This window comes from Glandiceps talaboti, chromosome 3 (genome assembly GCF_964340395.1).
Source record: "Glandiceps talaboti chromosome 3, keGlaTala1.1, whole genome shotgun sequence".
Taxonomy (NCBI): domain Eukaryota; kingdom Metazoa; phylum Hemichordata; class Enteropneusta; family Spengelidae; genus Glandiceps; species Glandiceps talaboti.
Genome location: NC_135551.1, coordinates 14,240,884 through 14,258,966, shown reverse-complemented (window position 1 = coordinate 14,258,966; position 18,083 = coordinate 14,240,884). Strand labels below are relative to the sequence as shown.

The window sequence follows — 18,083 nt, the reverse complement described above, 5'->3', positions numbered from 1 at the left end:
GATTGTTTTTTTTTCAGATGTGACAGACTTGAATATAATCAAATATGGAACATGTTGACCCCTATATAACATACGGGGTTTAATGCACGTGTATTGACTTCATTTCCATTCAAATACTAGTATGTCATTCACTAGTCATATTCTATGTGTATCATAGCTACCTATAATGGAAGCATGTGACAAACGAATTATTGTATCCATCGACAACGCGCTATAAACAACTGATCAAGAGAAGGTGTCTTCGTACTCATACATGTCAGCAGTACTGGTGATTTGATTTAAGGTACATTTGTGTTTTAGTCTTGTTTACACCTTATATTTAACCATGATGATCAATTTTGACAATAGCAAGTTGTTGTCTCATCACCATTCAACAACAACAATACCATGTTTATAGCTAAAATGGTGTCGCCTTGGTGTTTTATGTATGGGACATTACATTTTTGACACAAGGCTAGACATATCTCAACTCTAGCCTAACAATAACAGACACACGACAAAGACAGCAGGATATCAATCCTTCGCCCAATCACATTGAACACTAATATAATCGTTGCTATTCTTCCACAGTGCAGTAAAAACAAGCTTCTAATGAAAACAAATGGCCTCGATGATTGTAATGGCTTCAATTGTTTATGTTCTAACTGATAATCAACATTTAAATTTGACTATTTCTACATCCCAACTGTGTACGGCACCTATGTTAATTGTTTCTTTTGCATCAGAGGTTGTCTGGGGTGTGCATTAAATGTCATGTCACATGCGTAAAAAAACACCAAGGCAACACAATTTTAGCTGTAATTCAAGTAGTGTAAGCCCTGTTTATAGTTTTATAATGATCTCATTGTTATTCATGATGTCAGCACACTGAATTGATCACCTAATTCAGTTTTTGCCAAGTACAGTTGGACCACGAGAAGTCACCCATTCTAGCTGTTCAATAAATTGCATGGTAGTCTCTTTACACCAATCGTACGAAGAGGTCGCTGCCCACATGTAGCACATTGGCGTGAAATAAGGTCGTAAAAATGTTCACGGTGTCTATCGACAAACGCTGACAACTAGAGTTTCAAGGGGTTTTGACAGCGCGTACTCATTGTAAGTCAAGTGTATTCGTTAAACGTGGCGGACAGGAAAACTTTGATGATCTTACATGATACACCGATAACTTCTTATACCGAATCCTTTCCAGCAACATCATCAGTGAACAGAAATTGACAATTAGTTCAAGTAAGTTTGTTCACCTATAGGTTCTAGTGCAGCAACAGGGCCTAGACCAAAAATGAACAACACGCAATCAAATAACAAAGGCAAAAACACCTCCACATGAACATGAACTACAGAGAGTATATACATATTAATATCAACCATGTTTCTATGCAACGAGAATAACAATATTATATTCTTTCCTAAATATGAAATGATCACCATAGCTCTATATGTCATGTCAAGCAGTGACCGTTTCATAATTTAATAGGACAAAGTATTGTATGTCGTTGTACAGAAACATTGTTCATATTGATGTGTAATTACTCTGTCGTTCATGTTTGCCAGTCAAGTGTTGATGTATTTTAGATGTTGTGTATGTATGTATGTATGTATGTATGTATGTATGGGTGGGTGGATGGATTGGTGGGTGGGTGGGTGGGTGTGTTGGGTGAATTCATTCATTCATCCATCCATTCATTCATTGTTGTTGTTGTTGTTGTTGTTGTTGTTGTTGTTGTTAGTAAACACAACTAACTGAGACTGACTCCTGTGGTACATCTGCCTTATATCAAAGACCTTGTACATTGTTTCGGTATTGTACATTGCGAGTCTGCTTTCACTAAGCATGGAGTGTCTATCCAGAGATATGGTTTAACATTTCGGTGGATTGCTACCAGACGTTACCGTGAGCATGGATGTATTAGTGATACATCCATGCCGTGAGGGACATATAAGCTTCAATGATTGCTTCGCTTAAACACTTTCTGTAACTTGATATTACAATATACAATGATTGGACATGATTTTTGAGTCCTTTTGTTTCATTAGGATTGGTATGAATGACTAGTAATTCTAGGATAGATGCATGCCTTACTGTAATATTTTAAGACTAAGGAGTCTCGTGTAACTTTAGTTGGATAGTAGTCTAGATACTAGACCGTCAGCTTTAGTTCGATATAGGCCGACAGCGTATACGCAGCAGAGGTATTGCTATCCTCGGCTTCTGTTCGGCAACCTTCCGAACGCTGATCTGAGGTCTTGCTACATGACCAATTGGCTAGTTGGCTTTGATAACTGAGCTTCGAGTGGTACATGTCTGTTTTGCTGTGACAGAGACCGCAAGGGAAAAAGGAGCATTCGTGAAATAAAGTAATCAGTCAAGTTCCACGTCAAATATATCTGTAAGGTCTTTTCACAGGGTAAAGGACAAATGATCAATTTTGTACTCGCGATTTTCCGGATTTCTAATATTATTTTCTATATATTTCAAATAAAGTTTTAAATACTGTTTCCTCTCACTGTTTTTTTTTCTATTTCCTACCTGATATACTGATGGTGTATTACCATTAGTCGCATCAGTAGATGTTTACACTCACGGTATAATGCGTTAATTTGGGCAAATAGCGAGTTTGTTCTAGCAAGCTACTAATTAATGCAAAGCTGATAAACTCTGATAAGACATTGCTATCAGGTAGGAAATAGAAAAAAACAGTGAGAGGAAACAGTATTTAAAACTTTATTTGAAATATACAGAAAATAATATTAGAAATCCGGAAAATCGCGAGTACAAGATTGATCATTTGTCCTTTACCCTGTGGCCTTTGCTTGAATAATTCCGTACGTGCCCGTTGTTGGACACTTATATAATCATAGGAGTTTTGACGTAATCCAACATAGTATGCGCCTCAGAAATGACAATCGTAAACTGTTGATATAACGTTCTCCGAAAGAAAACTGAAAACTCAGTCCAAACCAAGAGAAAAAATCAGGTGCAAAATGATATAAAATGTAGCCTTTTCAGAATCCAATATGGCCGACTTATATATGGGGAAAGAATCGATTCTTAGTTCTTCAAACGGAACAGGAACAAAGCTTTTGTATGCCAACGTTTTGAGAGATTTTGGGAACTGTCTTGAGAAATGGGTTCCTCTCCTGCATTCTACCTTTGTTTTAGATTATTATTTAATGAAATGACCAAACATGATTGATTTTAATGTAAATCCTTTGGCTGGTATACTTTATACAATAAATATCATTCTATAATACTCAACAGAATGTCTCAGAAAAGAACCAAAGAAATAGCTGATGTTAGTGAACCTCCAGATGGTGGTTACGGATGGGTAGTGGCTATATCAGGAATGATGGTGATGATTCTGAATGGTGGAGCATTTTATGCCAGTGGTATCTTCCTGGTAGAGTTTATTCAATATTTCAAGCTTGGGGCCGAGAATGTCGGATGGATTGGAGCAATCTCTGGTTTTATATACATATCAATAGGTAATAATTGTTAAAAGCAAGACTATTTTAAAAACAATTACTTGCCAAAGTTTCAATTTCCCCAAATTCCATGGCAATTTAATTAAACCTCAGAACACTAACAGCTTGTAGTTGCCTGAGATTAAACCTGACAAATCCTGATATTTTGAGGTTTTTTTTCTATTATTCCATGTATAAGGAAAATTAGTAACATTTAAGAAAGTTCGTTCTTCAGAAAACCTTGCATTAGTTACATAACACAATTATGATGGAAACTGGTATTTCTAGAAAATTGCACATTTACATGTCAGAAATATCGATATATTCCAAATTATATATACACGATTTACAAATATTGTGGTAGTGCGAATGTATGCTTATTTTATACATGTATAACATAAGGGGGTTACACACTATAAGGGCACGTTGAAATATATACACCAATAAACGAATACTTCATGTCTGTATTTTCAGGTCCACTATCAGCAACATTAACAAAGAAGTTGGGAACACGTGTTGTGTTAATGATTGGTAGTTTACTAAATTTAATTGGGTTCGTACTCTCTACATTTGCATCGTCACTGTCACTGTTGTACTTCACCTATGGAGTATTACTCGGTGAGTTTCTTTTCTAAAATACACCTTTTTTTTTAGAAAAGCGTCTGATTTCATCACCAAGCATTTGTCATGTGCGTTTTTCTGACGTCACTGTAGAATTTGTTATTGAAACTTAGTGCATATCACTTATATATATGTTAAACTTTCAAATTGCATAATTTATTCGTTCGATTTGATTAGTGTGCATGCATGCAGGTATTGGCACTACTGTGTGACACGCAAAAAAATGTACTTTATATCTCTTGGTTAATCAATGTAATTGGTAAGTACAATGTTGCATTGATTGGTTGGTGCAATATCGAAGACAACGAATTACGGTATCATTAGTAATATAGCAAGGAAAGTTGTAAAATATGTATGTCAACAAATATTGAAGATGAATACCATTTTACTTTAGTTTGTCCCCTGTACCAAAATCTCAGACAAAAGTACTTACCAGAATGGTCATATGTAAATCCTACTATTGAAAAGATTTATTCACTTATGTCGTCAAACAAAGGTCCAGTAATTCTAAACCTAGCTGTGTATGTATACAGAGCAGATGTTTTAAGAAAGGAATTTTGCTAATTTGTTTTCTGTACACTTCCGTGAGATTTTGTAATCTAGTACTGTAAATTTTTTGCGATATGGGCTGGAGGCCTTAAGAAGCAATAAACCATTATTATATTACATTATTATAGCAAGGAAAGTAAAGAGAGTAAGAAGTTTATCCTTTAATTTTTATTTGTTTTTATTGTTGTTTTTGGTAGTTTTTTCTGGGACATAATGAGACACGTGTACCCATATTTTCATTCGACAGGTTTTGAACTAGGTAACAGAGCTCTGTAGCACGATCGTTGTGGAACTGTCAGGATTTTCCCTGTCACTTGACAGTCTTTTCAAAGTCTCACAGACTAGCCAAAGGAAGGATCTAAACTCTATGTGTGTATACATCGTCACTGACCAGTCAAGACATTATTTCCGGACTCGAGTGACCCTTCATCCGAATAAGCACTCGTATTGTGGGTGAGACAAGACCGAGTAAACACAGCATACCCATCAAGTGTGTAGAAAAGTTACTGGGTTTCCGTCAGTCACATAAAATACCCCGCCTCCAGTATTGTTCAATTCTATTGTGTTAATATATAATAATCATTTTGTTGTCATATATTTGTAGGGTTTGGATCCGGCCTTCCACTAGCAGCAGTTGTTATACATATAAATAAGTACTTCCGCGAAAGGTTTGTCTTTGCGAATGGACTATGCTTTTCAGGGTATGCGATAGGACTTCTCATCTCATCACCACTCTTCTATTTCCTTATTGAAATATTTGGTTGGAGAGGAGCTTTGTTGGTTATTGGTGGCATAAATGCTAACACCATGGTATGTGCTGCACTGATGAGACCTCTGAAAACTACACATGTCGACCGCAATAAAGAGGATGAATCTATAGTACCTCACACTACTGTTGTTTCACAAATGGCCAAAAACCTTGTGAATAGAAAGGGTGAAACAAGCTGTACAATATCGAATTTGCATGCAATGCACAGTTCGACAACTACTATTACCGACAGCGATAAAGTCAAGGGGAACCAAAACGAACAACACACACTTTCTTTTCTAGGTTCCAACTTGTTTGTCAAATATCCTGCATTTTCTTTGATATGCTTTGCTCAGATATTAGAAGGGATCGGTTGCAGTACAGTCACGTATCACCTCGTCAACCGTGCTATCACATCGGGTATATCAAAATTTGATTCTGCAATGCTGATGACGTATTTTGCATGTACCGGTTTATTTGCCCGACTAACTCATGGGTTCATAATATACTATAAACTCATATCACCTACACGTCTACTTGGTATAGCGATTGGGATTCTCGGCTTAGGTATTGTCTTGAATCCAGTGACAGACAATTATGCCGTCTTGGCAACTTTGGCCGGTATGCAAGGTCTTTCTGTCGGTACATACCAACCACTTATATCTGTCAGTATGGAGGAATTGGTTGGTAGTCAGGATATGGGTATTGCTTTTGGATGGGACTACTTTTGTATGGGACTAGGCTATCTCATTGGACCATCGTTTTCAGGTAAGAAAGTTTTGACTACAGTATAAACATTTGTCTCTAGTGGTGAAATATTCTCAAAAGTAACATTCAGATGACAACTGTATCCCATTGAAAGTCTTTTCATCAATAACAAGGAAAGTTACAAAAAAAAAATTAGAAGAAAATCAGTGATAATATTTAGTGTGTCTGTCAAATGTCCCTCTATTTATGTACTAAGTATATCAGTTAATTAAATGTAAATTTATTAAATGTAAATTTCTTAAATTGGCACAACTGAAGTATACACATAATAGCTCCAACCAATGAGTAGAAGTAAATACACACCTGGTGTTATTTTAAGTTAGGTTACTCAATTGCAATATCATTGAATAAAATAAAAAATAGACTAAGAGTTAGCCATAATACACGCATGCGCAGCCACAATATGCTCAACAATAGCGTACGAAGTTTGTGATTGTGATTACGAAATCCGACATACTCCTTCTTTGTTCACGTGCACCCAAAACTCATATTTGTAGATTGGGAACAGTTTCTTCTAGATTAGGCAAGAGATCAGAATGCCAGTCAAATTGATTTCCTTTAAATTAAAATATGTATATTTTCTTTCAAATCACCAAATAGGTTGGCTTTTTGACGTTACCGGAAACTATAAATTGACATTTTACATCACTGGTGTACTCACAATAATAAGTGGTATAGTAGCTGTTGTTGCACCCGATGTGAACCGATGGAACAAGAAAATTTGCACTCGTAAAAGCCACCACAGTGAGGAGGAAATATTTGAGGCACCACCAATTCTATCTAACCATCAAGGTGTAGAGAACGGATCATTTGTTGACAATTGCGCTTCATCGATTGTATGATAAATATTTGAATTTGTCTCGAATTCAAAGTACATTTGATTTATTTCGATTTGCTCCGTCGTACATGCATTGGATTACATTATACATGTTTCAAATATGTAGAGACTTTAGTGTCAGGGACCTACACAAGATACTGTTACGGACCAGTATTTTAGTATTTATTATTTCGACAGTTTCGTCCCTTTGTCTAAAATATACCATATTCACGCCTAAAAATGAGCTATTAAAAAAATAGTTTTAACCCTGGTCATTATCGGTTGACTGACAAGAAAACTATGCGATGACATAGTGTGTTATTAATGTCAGTCTCAAGCCACTAAAAAACAATTAATGGTCTGAGGTTGAGTGTAGAAATAATCCCATAATAATAATCCCAATGTCACAGAATATATATTAATGGGAGCACGTGGTCATAGTGTATACGATAAGTTAGAATTTTGCTGCCGATTTAATTTTGAAGTTATTAATTATTTATAATGACTTCATCAAATCAGACAGACATTATGGCATCATTTTGTTTAATATTAGAAAACCATGCAATGTAGATATTTTTGAAGTTTGGATAATAAAGGAGAAAACAATGATGTCATTCGGAGAGGTAAGGCCAAATAAAAAAAAAAGTTGTTTGGTTTCGGTAACCCGACCCCATCTAGTTTTTCACGCCGACCGTAACCTTTTTTTACATATTCAAGAAAAAAAGAAAATCGCGAAAATTGTGAAGTCTCGCAAGAAATAGTGGATGCGGAAACTGACATCAACTGAAAAAGACAATATAAAACTGTTCTTCAAATCTGTAATGGCTGTACATCTGATGGGAAGATACCAATAACACAGACACCAAATGGAAAACAACAGAAAACATAACTATCTGAACTAGACACTCACAATGACATATGAAAAAACAAATTAAAAAATGAAATAAAAAATCTACCTACCCCACCTATTTTAAAATTGAATTTTTTACGCCTAACTGGCGAACCATAAATATATATGTCTGTTGAGCTCTGTATATCTGTATGTAGTGTGTAGTTAGCTTAACATTCACTAGTATGCTACAACATTTGACGTAAAGAAGAGAGTTGTGTCACTGATGGGAAGTATAACCTTTTATTACTCTTTCGATCACCAATGTTTCTTTCTGATCTTGATAACTTGTCTACTTGAAAGATTCTCTATGCTAACAGGCTATATTGAAGTGTGGGATCCCCGGGCTTGGATACGTGAGGAACTAGTCTCCACTCGGTCGTGGCAGCGTCACTCGCTCTCTCGCTCACAGACAATACGAAGTACACACCAGTTTAGTAAGGCGAAATCATGAACCAAAAGAATAGAAGAGAGTGGTCGCAATGTTAGTGCAGGAGTCTATGCTGGAGTCAGCACAAGACTGAACTCATGCATGGACAGAACACCTCACACTCTGATTCTGTTTTTATTAACCATTTTACCCTAACATATAATTCTAAACTACGAGCATGTAAATAAATGATATTATCATATTCCAATAAAATTGTATGATTGATAATCACCTGATGTAAAAGTGCTGACTATATCAATAGTTGATAAAATAAATGACGTTTATATTTATCCATACACGTACAGTGACGATAAAAAGTGGAAATGACAGTAAAGTACATGACAACATCGACAAAATTAGGCTGGGATCAGAACTTACGGCGGAGGAGGGAGAGGCATGAAAAAATTTGAGAGTTCAAAAGAAGTGGGGGGGGGGCATTGAAAATTCTGATGGTCTCAAAGGGGGGGGGGGATATTTTACTCATTATTTAAACCAAATTAAACCTCAGGAACGATCGTTTACAGAGTAAATTTAAAATTTCTCGCAATTACTTGTACAACACAACACAACACACACACACACACACACACACACACACACACACACACACACACATATATATATATATATATATATATATATATATATATATATATATATATATATATATATATATATATATATAACTCGGTGAGTATCAATCTGCTATAAGACAGTGCTCTATACCGCAGTGGCAGAGCGTAATAGTTTTGGTAGTACTGGAACTCTTTCTTGGGTGTAACTCGGAGTTTCACGCATATTGCGATCATCAGACACTCTGTAAACGATCGTTCCTGAGTGTCTGATGATCGCAATATGCGTGAAACTCCGAGTTACACCCAAGAAAGAGTTCCAGTACTACCAAAACTATATATATATATATATATATATATATATATATATATATATATATATATATATATATATATATATATAAAACTCGGTGAGTGTCAATCTGCTAAGACAGTGCTCTATATATACCGCAGTGGCAGAGCGCAATAGTTTTGGTAGTACTGGAAATCTTTCTTGGTTGTAACTCGGAGTTTCACGCATTGCGCGATCATCAGAAAATGGTGATCGCGCAATGCGTGAAATGCGTGAAACTCCGAGTTACAACCAAGAAAGATTTCCAGTACTACCAAAACTATATATATATATATATATATATATATATATATATATATATATATATATATATATATATATATATATATATATATATATATATATATATATATATATTATAATGATGAGTTGCGTGACAGACATGCGAATGTATTTGTGTACTTGTTTCTCTCTCTCTCTCTCTCTCTCTCTCTCTCTCTCTCTCTCTCTCTCTCTCTCTCTCTCTCTCTCTCTCTCTCTCTCTCTCTCTCTCTCTCTCTCTCTCTGTCTGTCTCTCGTCTCTGGAGACTTTTTGAACATTCAAACTTCAGGAGCAGTCGTTTACCTTGTAAATTTGCAAAATTGTTCACTCCATTTACCTACCATACATTTAATTATGAGACAATCAATAGCCAGGCAAATGTGTGTGTCTGCCAAAATATATCTGCATAAGTTTAAGTGTAGGTAATATAGCCATAAATTGTATAAGAATGTCTTGAGGGGACCCCCTCCCACACCCCCCCCCACTAGTTATCATGGGTGTGTCGTTTCTGCCCAGAATTACGATTGAAAGAGAAAACTCAGCTGGCTAAGTATTTCAAAGTACGCTAAGTATTTCCAAGTACAGGTTACGGCCCAATGTGAGGCCCTTTTCTCATTGTTATTATGTATGGGCGTTGAAGTTGCTTTCCTCTGTTAATTTACAGTGTGTAATGTAGTTTACCATACTGTACATCACTGAAGTAGAGCGGGGGGGGGGTTTACAATTACACACATTAAAATATGTGTAGCCGGGAGGGGGAGGCTACGGAAATTCTTGGATTCATTTCGGGGGAGGGGGGAGGCGGGCCCATGAAATGTTTTGAGAGCGCGCAGGGTGGCTGCGAAAAAAAATTAACCAAAATAATTTCTCCCCACAAGGGCAGCCCCCCCCCCCCTGCCGTAAATAGTTACCCCAGTCTAACAGACCAATTTGCATTTCTGTCGTAAATTACTATACAGCCTTCTTGAATCAATCATCAGTCTTGAATGACCGAGGGATTTCGACGAAATAACGTAATCAAATGTAACAACACACCTATTCATGTTGTTTCCTAGAAAATAGTTTTGAAAACTAATGGAGGCTGCTCACACGATTTCACGTCCTTGCATAGTAATCATGTATTGATGCTGTGCTATTCATTCTGTCATTGCTATAGTTATGACAAGAATCATAATTAGACATTGTACATATACATGAACAACAAAGAACATATTCAACAACTGAGCACCCATGATATATTCATATTTCAATAATGAAACTAAACTAGTTTCAAACGTTTACGCAAAGTAACGTAATAATCTATGATTTCTACGAAGTTTACTCAAGGTGATCTCTTTTTAGTCTAGTTCTAATTTCGGATTGAAACTGAAATGTCCTCCATAGAGATTGTTTTTTTCCCGTATCCTTTGATATCATGAACGTACACTTATTTTACATTCGGCCTCGGACCACTAAGTCTGAGATTCGGCGCAATACAGTCTAGTATACCTCCAATTAGTGTAAGTCCACCAGTGCTATAAAACGCAACCTTGTAGTTTCCTGTCACATCGAATAGCCAACCTTGAAGCATGGAGAGGAGTAAACGAGGGTGAAAATATCAAATGTTAAGTTAATAAAAAGGTGTGACATTGGGAAGGATCAAGTGTTTGTTATATGCCCAATAAAAATGATAAATAAAACAGTGAGGAACACTATATATAACACGATGTTATGCAAATTTATTATTTTTCGTCTGGTGTTACTTGTTTATCATTGTACTATCATAATGGTGTTGGACCCTTCTATATATAAAATGAGGTTAAGTTACATCAATAGAGATAAACAATGACAACGTATTTTAAATCTAGATTGGGTGCAAAGATGGTTAGAGTGTGGTCTTTTCATACTTAAAATAGAATGATTATTCCCAATTTCGAAGTTAAGACCGTATGGCGTCCTTTCGATATCAATCACCCAGTTTACGGTGGGATGACTGACTATGATAGCTCTTGTCGTCTATAGCTTGTCCTAATATCCTGTATATAAGTGTCCGTTTAGCTAAACACAAAAAGCCAGTCTGACGCATGTAATCGCTCCCCACTGTGACCAATCAGCTGATGGGAATATTTTCAAATCGTTACAACGACTTAAGCTTAATATATAACTCAGTACAAGCCGGCGAAGGCGAGAGCTATCGGAGTCAGGCAGCTCTGTAAATGGGCTAGATATGAATGCATAATTACTATATTGTTTTACAGTCTGATTGACTGTGTGAAGACATATATGGGTTAGTAAGAATGCAAACCCAGGTTTCCAAAGAACCGTGAATTTAATACTTAAAGTAAGTTTTGCAAAACATAAAAAAAGACCAGAAATAATGATTTGCTTACCAGAAAATGGTGGACCTAGCAGATGACCAAGGCCCAGTGTAAAATAGTCCCATCCCAACGCCATACCCATGTCCTTCTCACCAACACATTCCCTCAAACTAACAGGAATCAGCGGTTGGCGTGTACCATGGGAAAGGCCAAGAATTACTGCCAAAGTTGCCAAAATTACATAGTTATTTGTCACTGGAGTCAGCAGGATGGCGATACCGTATATTCCTATGGCAATACCGAGTAGACGTGTTGGGCGTATTAATTTATAGTATATCAGAAAGCCATGGGTAAATAAGTCGTCCTAATAAACTAAAACTTGCGAGAATTGTAGCTAACATAGTTGCATCGAATTTGGATATACCTGATGTTACAGCATAGTTGACAAGGTGTGAGTTTACTGTGGACGAGCCAAAGCCTTCCAATAATTGGGCAAAGCATACAATACAGAAAGTGCGATTCTTAACAAATAGATCGACACCGAACGTAGATGATACTCGATGCAATTTCTTTGAACATGAAGATTTCCAATTGTGTTTTCTTTCATCACCATGTTTTATAGGCGCATCAGTTGCATCACCAAAGTAAACAGCTGTTGGTGAGATATTGTTTACTTGTTTACGAGGTACGTTGTTGGTCTCACCGACACAGTTAATGACTTTCTCTGTGTTATGATGTGCATGTGTTGTGGCATTTTGGTCAGGCAAGTCGTCAAATGATTTTGACTTCGCAAAGTTAATGGGATTAAGGGGTCTCATCAGAGCACCACAGACCATCATATTTGCACTGATACCACCGATGACTAACACTGCCCCTCTCCATCCAAACGTTCCAATCAAGAGATATAGAAGAGGTGATGCAATGAGTGGTCCTATTGCATACCCGGAAAAACAAATCCCATTTGCAAAGACATACTTGTGACTGAAATATGCACTGATGTGCATAATAGCTGCTACTGGTGGAAGTCCAAATCCTAAACCTGAAAGATAAGATGCCACACAAAATAGGAAATATCAATTATTGATCAAATAACGAACCAGGTCATTTACTTTAATACGATATGAGGGAATGTGACAGGTCATTCACGGCCTCACAATGGAGGGTAGGGCATACAGAAGTTATCGTTGCAAGAGATATGATGTATCCTGTGACCATATTTTTGCATGCAATCACTCCGAAAAAACAGCAGAATACACCGTATCACTAACTGTACTTCATAGAATGGCTTAGTTACCCAGTGGCAATGTATAAAATAACAAATACCTTAGATACATTAGGCTTAATTAAAACAAATTGTGTGGTTCCTATTACGCTCAAGTTTAGAATAGGTGGGATAGGTAGATTTCTTTTTATTTTGTTATGTATTTTTTTCATGTGCGAGTGTCTAATTCAGGTTTTCATTGTTTTCCAAATGGTCTCTGTGTTGTTTATTTCTTCCTATCAGATGTACAGCCATTACAGATTGGAAGAACAGTTTTTTTGGAATTGGAAGACTAATTTACATAATTATTTGATATGTAAGCGACCAATTTGCATAGTTATTTAATATGTAAGCGACTAATTTGCATAGTTATTGGATACTTCGAAACTTGCGATGGTCAAGAAAAACAATTCTGTTCGAAAAGTGGTTAACAGCCGGGAATAAGCGACTCTGCTAAAAAACAAATAAAATTGCATATTTTATCTGGATTCGTTTTACATTAGGAACTTTTTTTATCCTAATTTATCTCATTTGCATGTTATGTAAGAATGGTAGAATACCCCGATATTAGCAACACACTCTGTTGTTCATTATCTTCATTTACACCCCTCCTTCACGCACATGTACACACACACACACACACACACACACACACACACACACACACACACACACACACACATTCGTCACTTATTCAAACCCGGGGGAGTGTCAAACATCTATATTTTCTGAAAGTTATATGTAAGGTATTCACGCTACAATGCATTTAATGAAAATCATACTGGATACCACCAATGTCTTAGATCAGTACAAACACTTATACTGATCTCCCTGATGATATTATCTCATTTTAATTTGTTTATCATCAGATGTAAAAGAAGTAGGGAAAAAAATTTCTATAGTAGGTTTTTAATTTTGAGAGATATAACTTACCGACTAATACACCGATGGTAAAGTATAAAACGGGCAATGTTGGTGCTAGTACAGACAGAATAAAGCCAGTCATAGTCAGAAGTCCACTAATTATCAGCACAACACGTGAGCCAAACTTCTTTGTTAATGTTGCTGATATAATACCTATCAAATGTAACGTGAATGTCATCGTTATTGGGATATATCATTTGTAATCATTAGTCAATTCATTCGGGATGGGTGGATGGATGGATGCGTGGGTGGGTGGGTGGGTGGATTGATGGATGGATGGATGGGTGTGTTTGTGCGTGGACGGATGGATGGATGGATGGGTGTGTTTGTGCATGGATGGGTGGATCGATAGGTGGCTAGGTGGGTGGTCGGGTTGGTGGATGGATGGATGGATGGGTGGGTGGGTGGGTGGGTGAGTGAGTGAGTTGGTGGGTGGATGGATCGGTGCCTGGATGGATGGATGGAGGGTTGAAGGGAGGGAATTTTGTACCAGGGGACCATTGACTTTAATACATTATACCCACAGTCTCTGTCCCATCATAAACTATAATAAACTAGAAATTACAGCATAAACGGGGTTACCTTAGCATAATACCCATAGGATCCAATGTTGTTTTACATAACGACAAATAAATTTCACATTGTATATTTCAACTCGTTTAAGACTGTGTATACAAATGGCATGCTCTAATTTAGAGTAAAACGTTAAAGTAACCTCGATTGTGCATAATTCTGACCTGATCCATTGTACACCCCTCCTAATATTGCACCAATCCATGCTGCTTCTTCTGCGCCACGTTGGAAATATTCCACGAATTCCACCAGAAATATCCCGCTGGTATAAACTACTCCACCAGTAAGAAGCATTGACACCATCCCTGAAATAGCAACTACCCAACCATAGCCACCATCAGGGGGCTGAATTGAAGTGTTGTGATGTTCCTTTTGCTGCATTCTGTTGAATGAAGCACACAGACTAAATACGCAACAATGCGATATGTGAACGTACATGGTTCTTTACGTAACATGAAGGTGACTCACTACACTACAGACCCAGCGCTATTGAGTTACATACAAGTAAAACTTGATTTTTACAGCAATTTTTACAAACGAATGATAATTTCTTCAATTCCAACATAGGCTATGAGAAGTGGCATTTGTTATAGTTTAGGTGTAAAGCGTGAAACTGATCAATTTCTTAACTTTGGAAGTAAGAATAAACACTACCTGTCGGTATAGTCAAATAGTCAAATGTTCTACTCTCTCCTTTACACAGTTGCAAGTAAAACGATGGAAAGTGATACGAAAACGTCCCGTCCTTTCGATGGCGGTAATCTGTATTGGATAGACGTGTAGTATTGTACGTGTCATTGACTACTCAGTTTATGAAACCATAGACCCTATACGTGTAGGTCTATGATTAAACGTGTCTTTGTTTTGTAAACCCTAACTTATCTAACACATTCATATATGTTAATCAATGAAGGCCAAATTACAATACACTCACTCGATCTCCCTTTTTTAAAGGTCGTTGACACGCACGTGTACGCAAACCTGACCTAATTATAACACCGCTGTTAGAATGCTGTTGTAATGTATTGTTAACACATTACTTCTGTAGACCCTTGTGGTTTCCAGATAATACTACATGATTATAGTAATATGTGCTGTTAAATAAAATTAGCGCCAATAGCATTGTAGCACAACTATACAGTTTAAAAAAACAACATGTTTATCCACATGCTGATCCATCTTATGAAACTTGCGCAAGTAACCAATGGCAATATCATAACATGGTGTAGTTTATTGCTATCTAATCATTGACAAGTACTCTCACAGTGGGTTAACGTTGTTACTAAGCTTTAAGCCAGGAATATTCCTTCAATCTTGATTTGGGAGAAACAGCAACACCATGATCGCTGGTGGGAAGAGTGTAAAAAAAATATTATTATTATTAGAGAGGCCGAGAAAGTGAGAGGCCCGCGAGAGAGAGAGAGAGAGAGAGAGAGAGAGAGAGAGAGAGAGAGAGAGAGAGAGAGAGAGAGAGAGAGAGAGAGAGAGAGAGACAGACAGACAGACAGACAGACAGACAGACAGACAGAGGGGGGGAGAGTGAGAGACAGACAGACAGACAGACAGAGACAGAGAGACAGAGTGACATAAAGACAGAGACAGATAGTCTGAGACAGACAGAGAGACAGATAGACTGACAGACACAGACAGACAGACAGACAGACAGACAGAGGCAGGCAGGCAGGCAGACAGACAGACAGACATACAGACAGACAGAGAAAACAGATCGAGAAACAGACAGACAGACAGACAGACAGACAGTCAGACAGACAGACAGACAGACAGACAGACAGACAGACAGACAGACAGACAGACAGACAGACAGACAGACAGACAGACAGACAGACAGACAGACAGACAGAGATCAAGGCACGCATACACAAGCACATTCCCATGGCAGCCATCCGCCTCATAATTAAACATGCATAAATAGGGTTACGAACTTCAATTCATGCGGCGAAGCCACAAAATACACTGCAATTACATTTGACAAATGACCGTTCCTGGGGTTTAATTTGTTTCAAACCATAAGCAAAATATTTCGTAACACCCCCCCCCCCACTTCAGACCACTACACTTTTCATGCCTCCCCTTTGCACATCCATTTTTTTCGCTCCCACGTGCATTTTCCCCTCAGCACCCCCACCCCCTCCAGCTGTTTACCTTCGTATTAAATTCGACAGATCAGGGTCGTGTTTACACACAATAATTGTGTTGACTGTAATCAAAATAGATTCAGCACATAGGAAGTTTTTCGTTTATTACGGGCCTTGAGAATATATATATACATTCTACTTGGAAATAACGAAAAAAAGTATGCTGGATCTACACCAGTCACAATGACAAAGGTGAATTTATCTCAAGGAAACACCGTACCATTGTACCAAACAATGATTTGTGCCTTGTGTGATTATATACTAGAAGCTATCAAGAACAAACTGTATAATCATGGATACACTTGCGACTACAGTTTTCTGAGCACCTTCTTCTGCCCTCTAGCGGTGAATCTTGCATACAAAAATTGTGAACATCAGAATTCTACAATTCTGTGAGGGATAACACTCAGAACTACCAAACATACGATCGCTTGGGAATTCTGTTGCCATCCAAAAGAAAACATTGAACACCTGCTACTTATCCCTCACTTTAATACATGTAAGGGACCGGACAGAATTTACGGCAGAGGGGGGGCCTGGGGAGAAATTGGGGGGGCCATGAAAAAAATGGGAGGCTTGAAGGGGGGGCCATGAAAATTCTCATGGTTTGAAAGGGGGGGCCGCGAAATATTTTGTCATTGAAAAAAATTAATATGTTAGAAAATTTAGCATTGCATGAGATAGCACTTGATATCGCCTGTAATTGAATGTCTACACTTTCATTTATGTATTAAAATGAATGTGTGTACGTTTGTATGTACCTATTTAGTGAAGCATAAAAACACTACTCAAGATTAATTTGATACACCCTGCATTACTCTTATATACTCCAAGTTGTTCACACACACACACACACACACACACACACACACACACACACACACACTTACACACACACATATGTATACATACATACATACATTTTAGTACTGTGGAAACAGGTTCAGTGTGTAATTACCATCAAGGATATATATATATATATATATATATATATATATATATATATATATATATATATATATATATATATATATATATATATATATATATAGGTTTTGAAAATTTGAACCAAATTATATGCTATAGACCCTACAGAACTGTTTCGTGAGGTGCGTAGTCCTCACTCATCAGGGGTAGAATGGAATATAGTATCTGCGTATCCTTACCGTTAAATTCTATTATTCTAAAGTTCCTAACAGGGAATATCCACCTAGAACTTTAGAATAATAGAATTTAACGGTAAGGATACGCAGATACTATATTCCATTCTACCCCTGATGAGTGAGGACTACGCACCTCACGAAACAGTTCTGTAGGGTCTATAGCATATAATTTGGTTCAAATTTTCAAAACCTATATATAATTCGCTCTACTACCCGTATTGAGCACTTTTATGTGG

General features: G+C 37.1%; 2 protein-coding genes across 2 annotated transcripts; one reads left to right on the top strand and one right to left on the bottom strand.

Moving 5' to 3' along the window:
• Window positions 1–3,263: 3,263 nt before the first annotated feature.
• LOC144433082 (monocarboxylate transporter 12-like) lies at window positions 3,264–6,993 on the top strand. Its single transcript, XM_078121392.1, has 4 exons — window positions 3,264–3,486; window positions 3,940–4,083; window positions 5,240–6,151; window positions 6,752–6,993. Exons 1-4 carry the CDS (start codon window positions 3,264–3,266, stop codon window positions 6,991–6,993), a joined length of 1,521 nt encoding a protein of 506 aa, XP_077977518.1.
• Window positions 6,994–10,899: 3,906 nt separating this feature from the next.
• LOC144433081 (monocarboxylate transporter 12-like) lies at window positions 10,900–14,909 on the bottom strand. Its single transcript, XM_078121391.1, has 5 exons — window positions 14,693–14,909; window positions 13,965–14,108; window positions 12,195–12,809; window positions 11,843–11,989; window positions 10,900–11,033 (listed from the first exon to the last, which is right to left on the bottom strand). Exons 1-5 carry the CDS (start codon window positions 14,907–14,909, stop codon window positions 10,900–10,902), a joined length of 1,257 nt encoding a protein of 418 aa, XP_077977517.1.
• Window positions 14,910–18,083: the final 3,174 nt, after the last annotated feature.

Bases quoted from the DNA above. Each gene is read 5' to 3' on its own strand.
- LOC144433082 (XM_078121392.1), top strand. From the start codon at position 3,264: ATGTCTCAGAAAAGAACCAAAGAAATAGCTGATGTTAGTGAACCTCCA. The intron at 4,084-5,239 runs GTGAGTTTCTTT...ATATATTTGTAG, and splicing joins CACCTATGGAGTATTACTCG to GGTTTGGATCCGGCCTTCCA. The intron at 6,152-6,751 runs GTAAGAAAGTTT...ATCACCAAATAG, and splicing joins CATTGGACCATCGTTTTCAG to GTTGGCTTTTTGACGTTACC.
- LOC144433081 (XM_078121391.1), bottom strand. From the start codon at position 14,909: ATGCAGCAAAAGGAACATCACAACACTTCAATTCAGCCCCCTGATGGT. The intron at 12,810-13,964 runs GTAAGTTATATC...CTTATCTTTCAG, and splicing joins TACCATCGGTGTATTAGTCG to GTTTAGGATTTGGACTTCCA. The intron at 11,034-11,842 runs GTAAGCAAATCA...CCATGCTTCAAG, and splicing joins GCTAGGTCCACCATTTTCTG to GTTGGCTATTCGATGTGACA.